Genomic DNA, 15,667 nt, shown 5'->3' with positions numbered 1-15,667 from the left:
AAGTATTAGGGTGTGTTTCAGATGTGCAAATGTAAGAGTTTTTGGCTTGTAAAATCCTCTCCAAGGAACTGGTGAAACAGACATACAGTACACACACATACACACTCGAACACACACATGCAAACCTCTCGCCTCTCCGTGTGTTTATAAAAAGGAGCTTGTCCCACTTTTCCCTCTCATTTGCCGAGCTCTTGTTCAGTAATTTCTCCGGCGTGATAGCTAATTGGTGTGAGCTCGGGGAAAATTTGCCGCCCCACCGCTGTCTTCTTCAAACAAGCTGGAACAAGAGAGGGAGAAGAATCGAGGGGGCACAGAGAAATATGGAGAGAAGATGGAGAAGGAGGGAAAGGCAGGAGGTAGGTTGTAGGGGAGGCAGGGTGCGCAGGTTGCAAGTGGCCGTGAAATCACGTGCGCAGATAACCATTTTCTTTATGCATACTTGCAAGAGAAGCATAGACAAAAAGCCTTGGAGTAAGTGAATGATTTTATTGTCCTGTGAAAGGGAAATAAGGAAGTCTATTCAGTGCAGGTGGAAGAGAAAAGAGAGAGTGAGCTGTGCAATTCAAAGGCAGAGTGAGAGAGAGACCTTGGAAAGATAATGAAGAGAGAAGTGTAGATGTGAGTGCCAACCTGTGTTAACAGAGTTTCTATTGGTTTATAAAACAGGTCAGTAAAAGACTTGAATCGGCTTGCAATTGATTAGGATCAGTGTGAAAGATTTGCCAGAATGTTCTCTGCTCCTATTTTGAGAGTAGAAAGAGACGGAGAGAGTGAACCAAACTAGGACAAGTCCTGAAAGACCATTGTACTCCTTTTTTTTTCTGTCTCCAGTGCATTCAAAACTGCTATCTCACGGTTGCCCTCCCCATCTTGCTCACTTTCTCTTTCTGTCTTTTTCTGTCTTCTCTGACTACTTTTCAGTCCCTTTTCTCTCCTGATAAGGGCCGGTAACCGAGACAAAATGATCCACTGTAAACATCACAGTCAGTGGCCTTTTGTGTCTTAAAGTAAAGGCTATGGAACGCTAAGGTCCTTGAGAGGGTCCCAGAGGTCTGCAGGCAAAACGTGAAACAGTTCAAAGCAGTGGCCTCAAGTCTATGGCATCATCCTTTGGGCACAGCCTCGCTTTTTAATCGTGGATGCATTGTCTAATAGAGTATATTCTGCACCTGGGATCCTGGGTGAGTGCATCACTAGCATGAGGACTGAAGAGCACTAGTTTCATGGATTGAATATTTCTTTTAGATATTCAATCAGCACCCATTTATCATTTTTGTTTTTTGATTTTGTTTGACAGATTTCTCTACCACAGCATAGTTGTGATTTGTCTGTTTCTGGGGGTATCCCAGAGGGACAAAGGCTATAGCTATTCATTAATAAAAACGTGTATACAAGTTATGTAAACACAATTTCAATTTGTTTTCATTTAAAACACATTAAAAACTCAGATTACAGCCTACCATCTGTTTTCACCATGTCGAGTTTGCAATCCTGCTAGCTACCGGTTCTGTAGCTAGCGGAAGCTGGCAGCCTACGGTAACGTTGATTGTTGTGAGGGTGGCGGCTGGAATGGTGTTCGTCCGTGATGAAGCATTAGCAACAATCAAGTTATTTTTCATTGGTGTTTTAAGCCACCAAAAACAGCACTGAGGCATATTGTAAATAAGAGACGTTGTAGAGGCTCGGACCCGGAAAACAGTTTAATGCGGAGATGTGACGGCACCACCGACAACTATAGCTAGATTATAGTGCCATCGTCTGGGTAAAATACCACAACACAATTACTTACCTCTCTCTGCATTTTATACTGGCATAATGGTCGCACCAGTATACAGCCCAGTTTTTAGATTCATTTTTTTTTATAAAAAGTGCTTACTTATACACCGAATTTAATGGTACTGGTTTTAACTTTGCATAAATAATATGTGCATATTAGCTGTACATGATTCATTTATTGGTCAAATGGTGTGAATGCATTGCCCATACGTATACACACAGAGATCCATCTGAAAAGTCAAATGGCTGCATGCTTGTGGTGAATGCATGGCGTGTATACATTTTTATTAATTTCATTTCAAGCAATCTTTTATGATTCGTTTATCTCACGTCTTCATATAACAAAGATTAAACTACTTTCAGTCCCTACTTAGAGTGCAACATGCAAATCCTGTTTCATTTGATTGTTGGTTGTGTGCAGAATGGGTGGAATATCTCTGGTATTTCAGGATCCTATTTTAAACAATCCTTTGGGAGTTCAACCCTGCATTAGAAGTGCAGCCTTAAATTGATGTATGAGTACTCTTTAAAGGTTACAGTCAGAGTCTGAAGGGATGTTATCTTAACCTGTAGCAAAGGTGGGCTCTTTAATACCACAAAGCTGGCAGAGCACTGATGATCGTTGTGGCTGAACTAAAAAGAGAAAGGAGCACCAGCTGCGGATACTCGGGCTTTGGCAGAAATCAGCTGAAAGCGATGTTACAGCACCGATCACAATGTTTGACTTAGAGTTTATCTCTAGGAAGAGCTCTGCATAAATACCACAGCCAGAGCATTTGGCTCTGAATCAGAGACCAGGATAACAAAGCATTAAAACTCTCATTTTCACTTCAAGTTCAGTGTAACTTGCCACTTTTTTGATCCCGAGTTTCACAAGCTGACATCATGCATTCTACAAGTTTCACTCTCTGCATCAGTATCTCACCACCTACAGCTCTACGCCGAGCAATGTATTCTTCTCAGGTGGGTGATCCCATAGGTATTTTATTGTTAAGTGTTCTGTCCATGGCTCTTGACATTTAAACATTTGCTAAACCCCGACAGCAGTATTCACCGCTTCACTCTCCGAGACAGCTTTGACAGCAGGGTATTGCTCATTGTTTTTGTGCCTCACACCTCATTCTTGTCGATGTGAGCCAGACAATAGGTATTTTTAAATGAAAGGGGGTCTTTCCTATTTGTGTATGAGTCAAACGATGAGTGTGCCTGCCGAGTAGGGAAAGGCAGGGGCCCACAGAAAGGGTGGTCTTGCGTTTATGTGGGCTCAGAGGCAGAAACAGTGTGTCCGGATAAGAGAGAGCCGTCTGTGGAAGGAAACATAGTTTAGGATACAGTGTGGCCAGTGTTCAACGGCGCTGACGTCTAGGTGAGTTCACTGTAACTGACTGTTTGCGTGTTTCAGAGAGATGGGAGTTGGGAGGATTTATGGGAATGGGTCTGTTGCATTTTTTGCTTTGTCACTTCCTCAACCGTCGATAGATGTGTGTGTGTGTGTGATGTGTTTAACTTTGTCCAAACAGCTTTGTTAACATGTTGGCAGTGTACTTATCCTACTATGGTCTGTACAAAGCTGGCTCACTGTGTGCATGTGTGTGTGTTAATGCGTGTGGATGGATTAACCCTCTGCTTCAACTGCAACAAACCTGGAGGAAAAGCTTTCGTCCATGACTGCATGTGTATATCTGAGTCTCTCTCGCTCTGCACACATACTGTGTGTTTTATCTCCTTTTTGCCCATGCATGTTTGACTTCTGGCTCAGCTACAACTCTTATTGTTTAGATTGTGATTAGATGTGGGCAACCACTACTGTAGTCTGGTATTACATTGTTGCACACTGTGGCTTAAGTGGACATCTTTGGCATTGCAAATATGTGAAGTATGTGGGTGTTTGGTCTTTCTCGTGCCTTCCTTTTTTCCTTTCTCTTGTCCCTCATGCCATTCATTTTCTGTTAAATTCTCCCAGGTACACAGCTTTGTAGAAAATTCCCTTGAGATCTTGTGCTTCTCTTGACTGCCCGAATCTGCTGTCCCATGCCATGTTTATGTGTGTCTGAGCTTTTTCTTATGAACAAAAGCCCCGATGGCGCTGGCATTTACCACCAGCACGTTTGCTGCTGTGTAGTTTTATATGAACTGTGCTGCTGTATGTTCAGTAATGGAAATTGCCACCAGAGACGTATTGCTATATCATCACTGTCTGTCACTCTAGCAGCCAGTACAGAAGAAAACCAGTTACCATGTAGAGGACTATTGTACCACAAAGACCAAATTAACCAAGCAGCAGGCTGGTTTAATACAGGAATGTTGGTCCTCTTGTCTCATGCCTCTGAACGACTCATGTCATTGTCTGTTACATAAGAAGCTAGAAGGATATGTTTCTTGCTAAGGGCCCTTTAGCAAGGCGGATACTTCCTGGTAACATGTTATTAGTCTTGATGTATTCAGTTGAAGAAAGATATTCCTCAGTGTGTATTACTGACCTTGAAAGCTGAGTTCTCCTGCTCCAGGCCACCGTCCATGTCAAATGGTGACAGACATGGTCAGAGGCACTATGTTTTTGGGGTTGTATGTCTATCTGTCAATCTGTGTCGAGTATCGTGGTCAAAAGTCAAGGTCACTGTGACCCAGCCAAGAAAGTTATTGGCAAGAATTCAAGAATTGATACATACATGGCTGGATATAAATTGCAACTTGACTGGTTGACAGAGGAGTTCATCCACAAGGTGGTAACTCTAGTGTTATACAGATTCAGAAGTGAAAACTGAAGAAGCAAAAGTATCCTTCTAATTTTGTGATGGTTGGTGAGTGCAATCCATCACAAATGACTTCCTCTATCCCTCTCTCTCTCTCTCTTTCTCTCTCTTTCACTGAAACCCTCTGTATGGTCAAACATGAGGGAGTAAGCCTGAGTCAGAACAGAGGGTGCGTGTGTCACTGAGTCAGTCAGTGGAGCGTCCAGCAGCCTGTTTACATGTTGACGGCACATGACACTGACTGTATCTTCCCCTCAGTCACAGCAGCAGCTTCTCTCACACACCGGCTATAGGCTGGATCAATGGGCCAATTGTCGTATTGGCTGAGAAACCAGTGGGCCTTGGTCATGAGGTATAGAGTGATTAGACGATGACTCCTGCATGCACTGGTCAAAATTGTCAAATTGGTTGTACCATTTTATATGAAAACTCTAGACAACAGTAGCTTTTTTCTCACATATGTGGGATTGTTTATGCTGATATTTCTGGAAATGTAATCTGCGTTTCTCATAAAAACAGAAGATGTTGCTTTACAAGCTAATGTTAGAGAGATTTAAAATGGCCTTTAAGTTATGCAAGAAACAAATTATGAAAGTCTCACAACCCTCTTTACCAAACATAATGTCATAATGGATCCCCACATGGACTGGTATTGTACTGACAGCAGCGGTAAGTAGGGTGTCGCTGTGGTCCCTACACCATAGCCTGCCATGCAGATCCTCAGGAATTTAACTACACTTTATTTGACACACAACATAATAGCTGTGACAAGTCTGCTCGGTAGCTTTGCAGAACTACGGAGACCATATAGCCCAGCTTCATAGCCGTAGCTGGCTAATTCATGCGGCCCGCCCATAGAGCTCAGCCATAGGCTTTAGCTCGGTCGCGCTTCGCTTCTTTGCGCATTTCTGGATTAGCTGGCATTTCCAATAGGGCGACCCCCAGCGGCAGCAGCACAAGTCGGGCTTCAAAACGCTTCTTCAGAAACCAATGAGTGACGTCACTGAGACTACGTCCATTATTTATACAGTCTATGCTCAGGACCCACCACCACCTCCTCAATGACGATTCTCGACACACATTTTTTTAACCAGTTACATTTATTTAATTAAAATCTGTGCAGTTTGGACCAGAGATGGAACGAAATATCACAGTATGTCAACATCACAAAACACAACAATATAATACTGCAACACCAATGCAATTACTGTAGGGCTCATCACGTTTCAATGATGTAAATCTAAGTGTAGCCGGATTACCCAATCAGTGGATACATGGAGTGTGAATAAACAACACTACTACTGCACGCACGTCACAGGAAACCCATGTCCTTCAAAATAAAAGCGCAGCATAGACTTTTGCCACAAATTTTTTTTTCAAGCGCACATCCGCGACCCACTGAAAACAGCTCTGTGACCCACACCTCAGCTGATAACCGGGAGCTAGCTAGTGCTGTCAAAATTGGCCAAAGATGACGTTTGATTATTCCTTTTGTGCAATATGTCCACAAAAGGCCATACAATTACAACGATAGACAAACTTACTTACAAAAATATATTTATGTAAACATTAACATGCCTTTAAAAAGACCAAGATAAGATTCCTACACCTTGCGAAATAAACAAATGAAATAGTTATGTTACGGTGTTATGGACTTTCAGCACTCCGATCGAGCTGTGCTGTGTATATTTATTTAAATATACCTATACCAATCTGGGGGTGAGAATTCTCCGCCATAATTACCACATGCCACACGGCTGTTGTCGTAGCTTGTTTCAGCTAGACTAAAGTTCATTATTATCGTATTAAGTGACGTGTGCATTCAGAGACTTCTTAACCAGGAGAGTGCGTGCGAGGACATATGAGAACACGTGAGACAGCTGCGCTAATGCACATTTCTTCACATCGAATATTTATTTTAATAAACAAATATCCATATTTTTTTATCACAATACGGTTATATATTCAAATGTAGAATATTTGTTGACAGCCCTACTCGCAACGGCATCAGGCACTATATAGATTAACTGCGCAGGTACTGATCAGGCTTAATCCGTTCATCCACCCTGAACTTGTTTTTGCAAAGACTTTGTCACTCTTTATACCATAGTACGCAATTTGGTGAGAATTTTGCAAATCTAGGCTTACCATCTAGTATTAACTATGGTATATGCATTACTTGATATAAGTGTGTTGGCATTTTAATCATATCATTTTGGAAGTATGGCTTTCAATGCGACGGGTGATTAAAGTAGCAGGACGAGTGCTCAGGATCCTTAAATTGTGCAACAGTGTAATAAAATCTATGTCATACTTGTTAAAAGAGCCAATTATTGGCTTGTTGTATTTTCCTTTTCGTGTTCCTTTCCATTGTTAATTTTGTACATAACTTGGCTCAGAGCAAAATCAGCTCTATTGCTGTGTTGTAATGTATCTTTCTTTTTGTGTGTGTGCCTACAGATGGATCCCTCCCGAAAGAGCCAAAAGGAGATGTATCGAGTCAGATAGCAGGTAAAACAAACATAAACAAACCCAAACATGCTAAAAGCAGGGGCTGGAAATTCTGCTGCTGTTTTTTCAACCTTGCCATGTCTTTGTGAGACACAAGTGTGTTCTTTATTATAGTGGAAATAACACTGTCACCCACACAGATACACAGACACACACACACACACACACACACACAGACACACACACAAGCACGTATATACACACACAAGATTAATATTTCAGTGTTCCCAGTGACAAAGACAGGTCATTGTCACCATTATTTCTCACATCTCCCTGACTCCCCTTCCCTCCTCTCCTCTTCTCCATCCTCCCATCTCCTCCCTCCCCCCGTCATCGCACACCCTGTTCCCCAGCCCATGATTGGCTACCTGTGTCTAGCACTCGTCTCCGTAGCGACAGCCGGCTCTCCATGATGAGTTGAGATGGATGATGTCTGTAGCTTTCCTGCTCGTTTTTTCCGGCCCTCTGTCAATTTAGTTTTACATTTGATATTTCAAGTTGCTTCTGCCGTCTTCTCTATTGTGATTTATTCACCAAATTTGTCCTTTCATCATCCTAAAGGACCGCTCTTCTCAGTCATTTTTCATCATGTACCAAAGACTAAGCCAGAAATGTGTTATTATGTTTCATTTATTCACGTTAAGAGGATGCACGTGTGTTTGTCGTTGTCTCCTGCCTTTTATGTGACCTTTTGTGGAGACATGTGACCACTTTGATAATTAAGATCATGGCTCTCCTGTGCTTCAGCAGGAAGTTTTAATATTAAGGGCTACCCTTTCTAGTTTAAAAAGTAGACGCAAACAAATGATTGACTTCCTGAAGCTTTAGTCAAAAATGATCAGCAGTGTTAGCCATGAAAAATCTTAAGCCTCAAACCCCAGTTTTAAAGGAGGACAGTGAGTTGGCAGGTTGCTCTGATGCCCGGGGGCTTCAGTGGAGACAGCTCTAGTGCCTGCAGAAAAAGTCGATGAAAAACATGACTGCAATTATATGTAGACAATTCCTGGCCTCATTGGTACCCGTTGGCCTGACTTCGAAACACTGTCATGGCAGTAATCACTTCCTGGTTTAGGGGGGGTTTGGAGGATTAGGCTTGTCCATCTGCTGGCCTGGGCTTCTCAGCCACTGGTCTGACTGGGTGACTGAAGAGTGTGTTGCAAAGGGATGGTGGGCAGTGCTGTTATGTAATAATGTTAATGCCTTTGGACCTTGACAGATGTGCTGAAGAGTACTTTGCAAGGATGGAATGTTGTGGGTTTGTGCATTTCAATCAGTCTCTTGCTCTTTTTTTTCTCTTCCTGGCAGTTTGATCAAAATGTTGAACTACTCCAGTGTAAGTGAATTGAATTTGTGTAAATCTTCAGTAATCAATTGCATTATGCAAGCTGAAATTGAATTTCATAGTCGCCTGCAGATGGCGTATTCGTGCAGATTGGAATGGCTCAAGCAGAAAAAGCATTGCAGCAGGCAACTGGCTGCTGAGCTACAGCAGGAGAGAAGAGCAGAAAACAAGACTTCAGTATTAAACTGTTCACTCCATCTTTCCCTGAAAATCTGAAAGTATAACCAGCACAAAAGGAAGGAATAGATTGAAACACATGGTTTTCTTACTCTTGCTATCATAGTTGTATCAGATATTCATCTGTTAAGCTATGAGTTGCCAGCAGTGATTTTTCTGTCTCGTCACGGTTTGTCAGAATAAGATCAGGTGGCATTAAAAGGCCCGGGCGAATGAACTCTTGGCAACTATAACAAGCAGTCTTTTTTCTCTCTCCTTCTCTGTCTTTCTTTTCTCCCTTCCTCCCCCTCTCTCTCCCCTCCTCCCCTGCTGTGTTTGGGTCGCTGGGGTAACCCTGGCCTGTTTCTCGCTCGGTTAGCCTACCCTGCTATTAGAGGTCTGGACGGATGGAGAGAACAGAAAGAGGCGGAGGTAAAGGAAAGATGGCGCACTCTCTTTCTGGGGCCAAAACTCAGATTTGGGGACAAAAAGAGGAAAATGAGGCAGGGCATGGAGAGTCTAAGAGGAGTTGACTGGAAACAAACACCCAGGCTGTGCTGTTTAATCGCTTGCTCTGTCAGCTTGGTGTTTCTAGATAATGATACCCCGTTTTCACAGACAGGGCCGGATTTTCAATGGAGCATGAAATAAGTGCTACACAAATATCTCTTTTGAAAAATTGCACCTTTTATCCCACTCTCTCTTGGATAAGATCAGACGGCTGGACAGAGAAATCATTCCAGTGGTGTCAAGTAGGATTTTACTCAACAAGTTTAGGGGTGTTGAGCTGTAAAATGTGTAGTGAAACCTGCCTCACTCTGCCCTAAAGAGCTCAAATGGGAAGTTTTAGTGTCTCATAGCGTAAATTTGCAGCTTTCCTACCGCAATAACACTGAAATGTAGGTGCAAAAAGATTTTTGTATTGCTTAAATGTTTTTCTTAACATTTTTGTGGATTGAGAATGACTTGACACAAATGGCAGAAAGAATTATGGGTATATATTGCTTAATTACTAGATGCAACATAAGGCTGTAATTACATATTCTGGACTGTTAATTAGGTAGCCACTTGTTTGTGTGTGATCAGTGGCATAGCCAGTGCATACTGTACCCACAGTAGATTCATTGTTCGCTAGCACAGCTGTGTCTGATCATAGCAGCCAATCACATGAGATGTTTCATCGTTGTCAAGTAGGGCAACACCCTCCTGTGCAGCTGCCAATCAAGGCTCCTCTAATAGAGCAGTGAGGCGGGCTCACAGCTGCCAGAGGTAATGTTAATAGTAACTCAGAGGAACTCAGAGGAACGACAGTTGAAGACATGCAAGAGAGAACATGGAAGAGTCAAAACAAGAGGAGAATAGAAAGTATGAAAGTAATATGAAAGAGGAAACAGCCAGTTTGTGTCACACAAATGTATCTGTAAATATCTGCTCATTTACTTTTATTGATGTTTTAGCTCTTGTCATGTAGTAAGAGCCACAAAAATAATCACTGAACCTAAATTTGTTGTGCTATTGCAATAATTAACAATTTACTCAATAAAAACAATAAACCCCTTGTCTGTGCAGCAACATCTCATTATGGCTAGGTAGCCTCAGGAAACTGTTTACGTTTAGATATAGCCACATGTTGAGCACTGTGCATTAGGGCTGCAGCTAACAACCATTTTAACAGTCAGTGAGTTATCGATTATTGAAACAATTAATCGACTTATCGGATCATGAATTGTTACTGAATGGCTCTTATTTAGCTATCAGCTTTAAATGTAGTAGCTGAAGCTTCTTAGTGCCAACTAACAATAAAGACAATAAATGAGTTCTTCATACAAAAATATGTCTTTTAATAAATAAACTGCTGCTGTTTTGGCTCCTACTGATACAAAAGATAAATGTAAAATCCAATATAATACGTTGTTGTCCATTTAAAACCAGGACAGACAAAGTGCTTATATAAAACATAAATCAAATCAAGAACTCAAGTCCAATGTGCATTCCCTTCTAATGTTCACACATTACAGTCGTGCTCCTGTGATAAGCAAGCCACTTTACAAATCCTGCAGCCGATCCTTTTCTTTGCAGAGTTGAGGTTAAAATGCTCCCAGACTTTAGAAGTTTTAGGATGCCATGGCGTTGCATCGGCCGCTGCCGTTTTGCCATGTTTTGTTTACCTGCCGCTTATCGCTGTTTTGCATGTGCAGCTCTCAGCAGAGATAGTAAGGATGCAAGATGGCTCACCCCTCAGCAAACTCAGCTCTGGAAAATGATGTTATGCCTGCGCACTGCATGAAAAACATGCAAGATTACATAACCAAAAGTATCGACAATCAAATTTGTTGGCAATTAAAGTCGAGCTGAAACGGCATTTCGAGAGTATCTAGCTTCCGTATCGTGACGTATTTCCGAGTGAAACAGGACGTGCAGGCGGGACATATCATTAGAGGGATTTGATTTGATCGTTGAGAAGTTGGTGTGGACAGACGTTCTCCACAGCGCAGTCTAGCTAACTGGCCAAGCGTTCTTGGTGCTCTGCGGCTAAATGTTGCAGATTGATTGGTTGAAAATGTTTGGTGCTAACTGACGTAAGCACATGTGATATTCTGTTTTACAGAAAGAAAAATGATCTGATTTTGATATAAGAATACAAAGAAATGGATTTTCTGTATTTTTTTGGCCTATATTGTCAAATAGATGCACAATATTAGCGGGGATGTGATCTAAAAGGATGAAAATGACATTTTTCATTTCACCTCGACTTTAATTTTGTCATCGATTTTTGTCGACAATGTCGACTAATTGTTGCACCCCTACTATGCATGGAGCAGCAGTAAGAGTGATTCTCAACATTTAAAGAGTCTAGATCACAGTTTATCTCCTTTATCATTTCCAAGAGCAGAAAACAAGAAATGGGTGGAATGCTGCATTGTCTGCACTTACGTTACCACAAACATTAACTTGTCCTGCTTACTTGCTTACTACTTACAGCAGTAACCCAGCATCAATCCAAGTTAATTGTTGTTAATCCAACAAGGATGTAAGCTAACATAAGTGGGTCTGTCCTGCTCAATTGGATTTTGGGAAGCCCAAACACCTTAGCCAAACACATTACCCAAGATAGCCTCATGTTTGCAAACACATTAGTTAATCTTCATTCTTAAACGTTTTCTGTTGTAGCGTTAAAAGTGACACCTACTGACACATAGCATTTTTTTTATCATACTGAAAATACTTGGATTAATAAGCTTCTCTTTGTAATACACAAAACAGTGCTGTTCTTAATTTCCATGTCTTCTTCATTAACATGTGAATATTTGTTTTCACCTGAGATGTACAGCTTTACTCTTTTAGTTCCAATTCAAAATGTATTTACTGAATGTAGCTATCACGTGTATATGAAAGACAGCTTTATGGGTTCTCATAAAAGGCGAGGCGGCAGGAAACTATAAAATATAAGACAGAGAAAGACGTTTCAACCTCCCCAAGCAGCTTGTGTTAGCTTAGTTATTTAGCTAGCTACAAGTCATCAAACATGCTTGAGAGCAAACAGAAAAATCTTTGATTGTTGGCTAGAAGTTAGCAGCAGCCTGCCAGTTTTTTTCTCTGTCTTGAATAATAGACTTCACATGTTTTTAGAAGAATTTAAATTGGTAAATCTGCCACTGTCATCGTTGTTACCACACTTGACAGGCGTAGCAACAGAAACCAAGGGGGCAGTGCTAAGCACTGGGTCCATTCACTGCTGCTCTTCTGGACAACTTTGGATTTTCAGAAGATAAATCTCTTTGGTTGATCATGAGAGCCAATGTGTTTAATTTGGACCATATGGTAGAGTGTTTTCCACAGTGTGTTTTATGCACATGCCATTAAAATAGCATTTAGACCATGGGAAAAATAAAAAATGTTCATGCATACTTGAGTAAAATCAATAAACAGTGTTAAAATCAAATTAATTCCATTCAAGAGTTTCCCACAGTAAAACAGTCATAAGCATGCAGTCAAATAAAACTACACTGGTTGGTAGTTTTCAGAGTGGCTATGATCACAATGTAGGTCAGGGGTCCAGGTCACGGACGCCCTATTCCTGTCCACTCTCTCACCCTCAAGGAATTCCTGCCATACCCGCACATCCCTCAGCAAGCAATTTCTGGCACGCTGTGAATGTGGGAAGTCCACTATTATGCAGGGATGCACACACATGTGCACGGTTCTGGTTTCTCTTCACTCATAACAGCTGGTTTAGAACTGAAGCGTCCAAGTCAGCTGCCGTGGAGCCATTGCGAGATTACTCCTGCATGTAACTGCTTTTTAACCAGACATAGGAGATGCTGTGAGTGTGTGTACTCATTTTGTGGTATGTAGGCAACTTCTCCCCTCCCTTCGCCGACTGACCATACCACCCGTCCCATCTGTCCTGGTCCAGGCAGCTGTTGCATTCTCCCTGTCTTTTTTTTAAATCACAGAAACACACAGACTTCGACCCCTCCCTGAGCTATTTGTCACAATCTCTCTTGGGCGCTCTTGTAGTGGTGTTGTTGAGTAAACTGCTTTGTTGCATCAGCCAGCCTAATGCCCACTTGACCTCCGTGAGGCCCCCACAAGTCTCAAGCCTCTGAGTGTGGACTGATTGTTGACATGTTCTGACACAGACACACGACTCAGTATCCTCCTGACCTGGAATGATGACCTGACTGTTGGTTCAACACTGCAAAGGATGACGGACATTTCTGGCATTTGCGTCTCATCCCATGCCCTTCTCACTGAGGGGTGTAGCCGTATTATTGGTTAGTGCATTTCACCACCACCCACTTCACACAGAACCAATGACACAGGAAATAATGGGACTGACTGTCGATCAGGAATGAGGCTTGGACTTGGAAATGTACGCTGATTTTTCTGAATTAAGACTTCATCAATAAGGTAATACCCTTTCCTGCTGTAGCTAATGTCTTATTGATTACTAGTAAAATGAGGAATGTTATGAAATTACATTATTTTCTAGAGTCAATGCCAACACCTCTATCCTAAGCCTGCAATACAGCGTCAAAGGCCAGACCGATTTTGGCGATGATGAATATGATATGTTAGAATTGAAAACATTTTTTAATGGTTTTACCAGAAATGAAAAATATAGCTATACTGTATAATCTTGTATAAATAACAGCACCAAAACTGATGTCTACACAGCAAGTCCAGTTGTTCTGCAACCACATATTTCTACCACTGATAACTACCCTTTTAGAGCGGCAAAGAAAACCTGATTTCACATACCATATCCGGAATATAAGTCGCACCAGAATATAAGAAGCAGTCTGTTTTGGGGGGTATCCTAGAGAAAAAAAAGGTTTTCCTTCCCTATTTATTAATAACAACATGTATACAAGGTATTTCAACACTATTTCTATTTATTTTCATTTAAAACATATTCAAAGCACACACAAATTATAGCCTACCATCTGTTTTCACCATGTCGAATTTGCAATCCTGCTGGCTACGGGTGTAGCAGCCTACAATAACGTTGATTGTTGTGAGGGTAGCGCCTGCACTGGAGATCATGATGTCATTACGGTGAATGTCCATGACGCAGCTTTAGCTACCTTATGGCACCATGTTCTCGGTAAAATATATATATTGGTATATTGGTTGCACCGGTATATAGGATGCAGCCAACTTTTTTTTTTAAAGATTCTTTTTTGGGCTTTTTTGCCTTTAATTGATAGGACAGCTGAAGATAGACAGGAAATGTTGGGAAGAGAGAGTGGGAGATGACATGCACCGAATGATCGGCAGACCGGGAGTCGAACCTGCGATCAGTGCAACGAGGACTGTATACACACTCTACACTTAATAGACAAAAAAAAGTATTAAAAGTGAGTCGTATACCCCAAATTTTACGGTAATTTGTTATGTAATCGCAAACAACTACAGCGGTTGGGGTTTTTGCAGAGATCTGTTAGAGTTGGCAATATGTAAAGAATTTGGCAAGAGTCTGCACTGAAATGTTCCATCAGTAAAACAACAATCTGTACAATATACAAAGCTATATACAAAGCTTCATGCCATACTGATGCCGTACCAAGTTAGAAGTACATAACTACAGCTGTTAAATAATGTTTATTGTTGCACTGGAATCTGATTGTACCAGGCAACGTCATGTATCACGTTACTCCAAAACAAAAATCCAAAGCAAAAATCCTTCTTTTGACCTGATTTACCTGATTGGGCTCTTATTGTCAACATGTGGGAAATACAACTTCAACTACACAACAAATACAACAGTTTTCTAAAGACCTGGCATGGCTAAAGTTGCAGATACATTTTTTGTTTGATAATTTCTCCCACTTCTCACTCTGATTAAAGTTGAATATCCAAGCAAAATGCAGTTTTTAGACACACACAGCTGCCTAGTACAACAACAGCTTAATGTGGTTTATCACTGAGAGGGACAGCAAGAGGGAGAGACTGTGATGGGTATTTGGTGTTATTATGCACTGTAAGGGTTTCCCTGATCAATCTCGCATCTCCCTCCTGATGCTAAGCAGCTTCTCTGGGTGAGTAAATGCAGTGCAGGCATTTTATAATTATTGCTCCTCCTACAAATTGAGGATTACCTCCAGGAACCTGCCTTTCCAAAGACAGACAGATTAGCAGCTCACTTATGTCACATGAGATTGTTATTGACTGCACTGAGACACACTCAGTGAAAGCTGTGTTTCTGTTTGGAAATATTTGCACCAGCTTTTCCGTGCGGTCATGTAGACGACACCAAAATGGGCGGTTTTGGTTGTCTGCTGGATTGGAATATCTCCCCTCAGGAATCCCAGGATTCGCCTCAGCTGCTCTCACTCTGCCCACAGCAGACCGGGATCCCTTCAGCACATCAGACCCGTCACTCTATCATTAGCTGACGGTAGCAGCAGACTACGGTTCCCCAACAGGAAACGACCCCAAATCCCCAGCAATTTATGCTTAAAAAAAAAAAATTGTGGAAGAACTTTCCAGCATGACTTGCTGGACAACCAATCACAATTGGCGGTATGCCCAGACAGGGTCCGCCCTCATCCAGCTGACAGGTACAATGCTACTTCTGAGGGTGTATGGGTGAGGGGAGAACTGTGATACATCTACCACGAGA

General features: G+C 41.7%; 1 protein-coding gene across 3 annotated transcripts in view; it reads left to right on the top strand.

The window, feature by feature from the left end:
* The window catches only part of LOC138608714 (triple functional domain protein), a 76,768-nt gene that overhangs the window by 10,346 nt on the left and 50,755 nt on the right, over positions 1-15,667 (top strand). For all 3 annotated transcript variants that reach the window (XM_069681275.1, XM_069681274.1, XM_069681273.1), the window contains exon 2: positions 6,990-7,040. In XM_069681275.1, coding sequence (XP_069537376.1) covers positions 6,990-7,040 — 51 coding nt within the window. The remainder of the gene's footprint in view (positions 1-6,989; positions 7,041-15,667) is intronic.

The sequence above is a fragment of the Semicossyphus pulcher genome, unplaced genomic scaffold (genome assembly GCF_022749685.1).
Source record: "Semicossyphus pulcher isolate SPU_LCO1_2020_fin unplaced genomic scaffold, fSemPul1.0.p SCAF_5, whole genome shotgun sequence".
Classification (NCBI taxonomy): Eukaryota; Metazoa; Chordata; class Actinopteri; order Labriformes; family Labridae; genus Semicossyphus; species Semicossyphus pulcher.
This window is presented reverse-complemented; position numbering and strand designations above follow the sequence as displayed.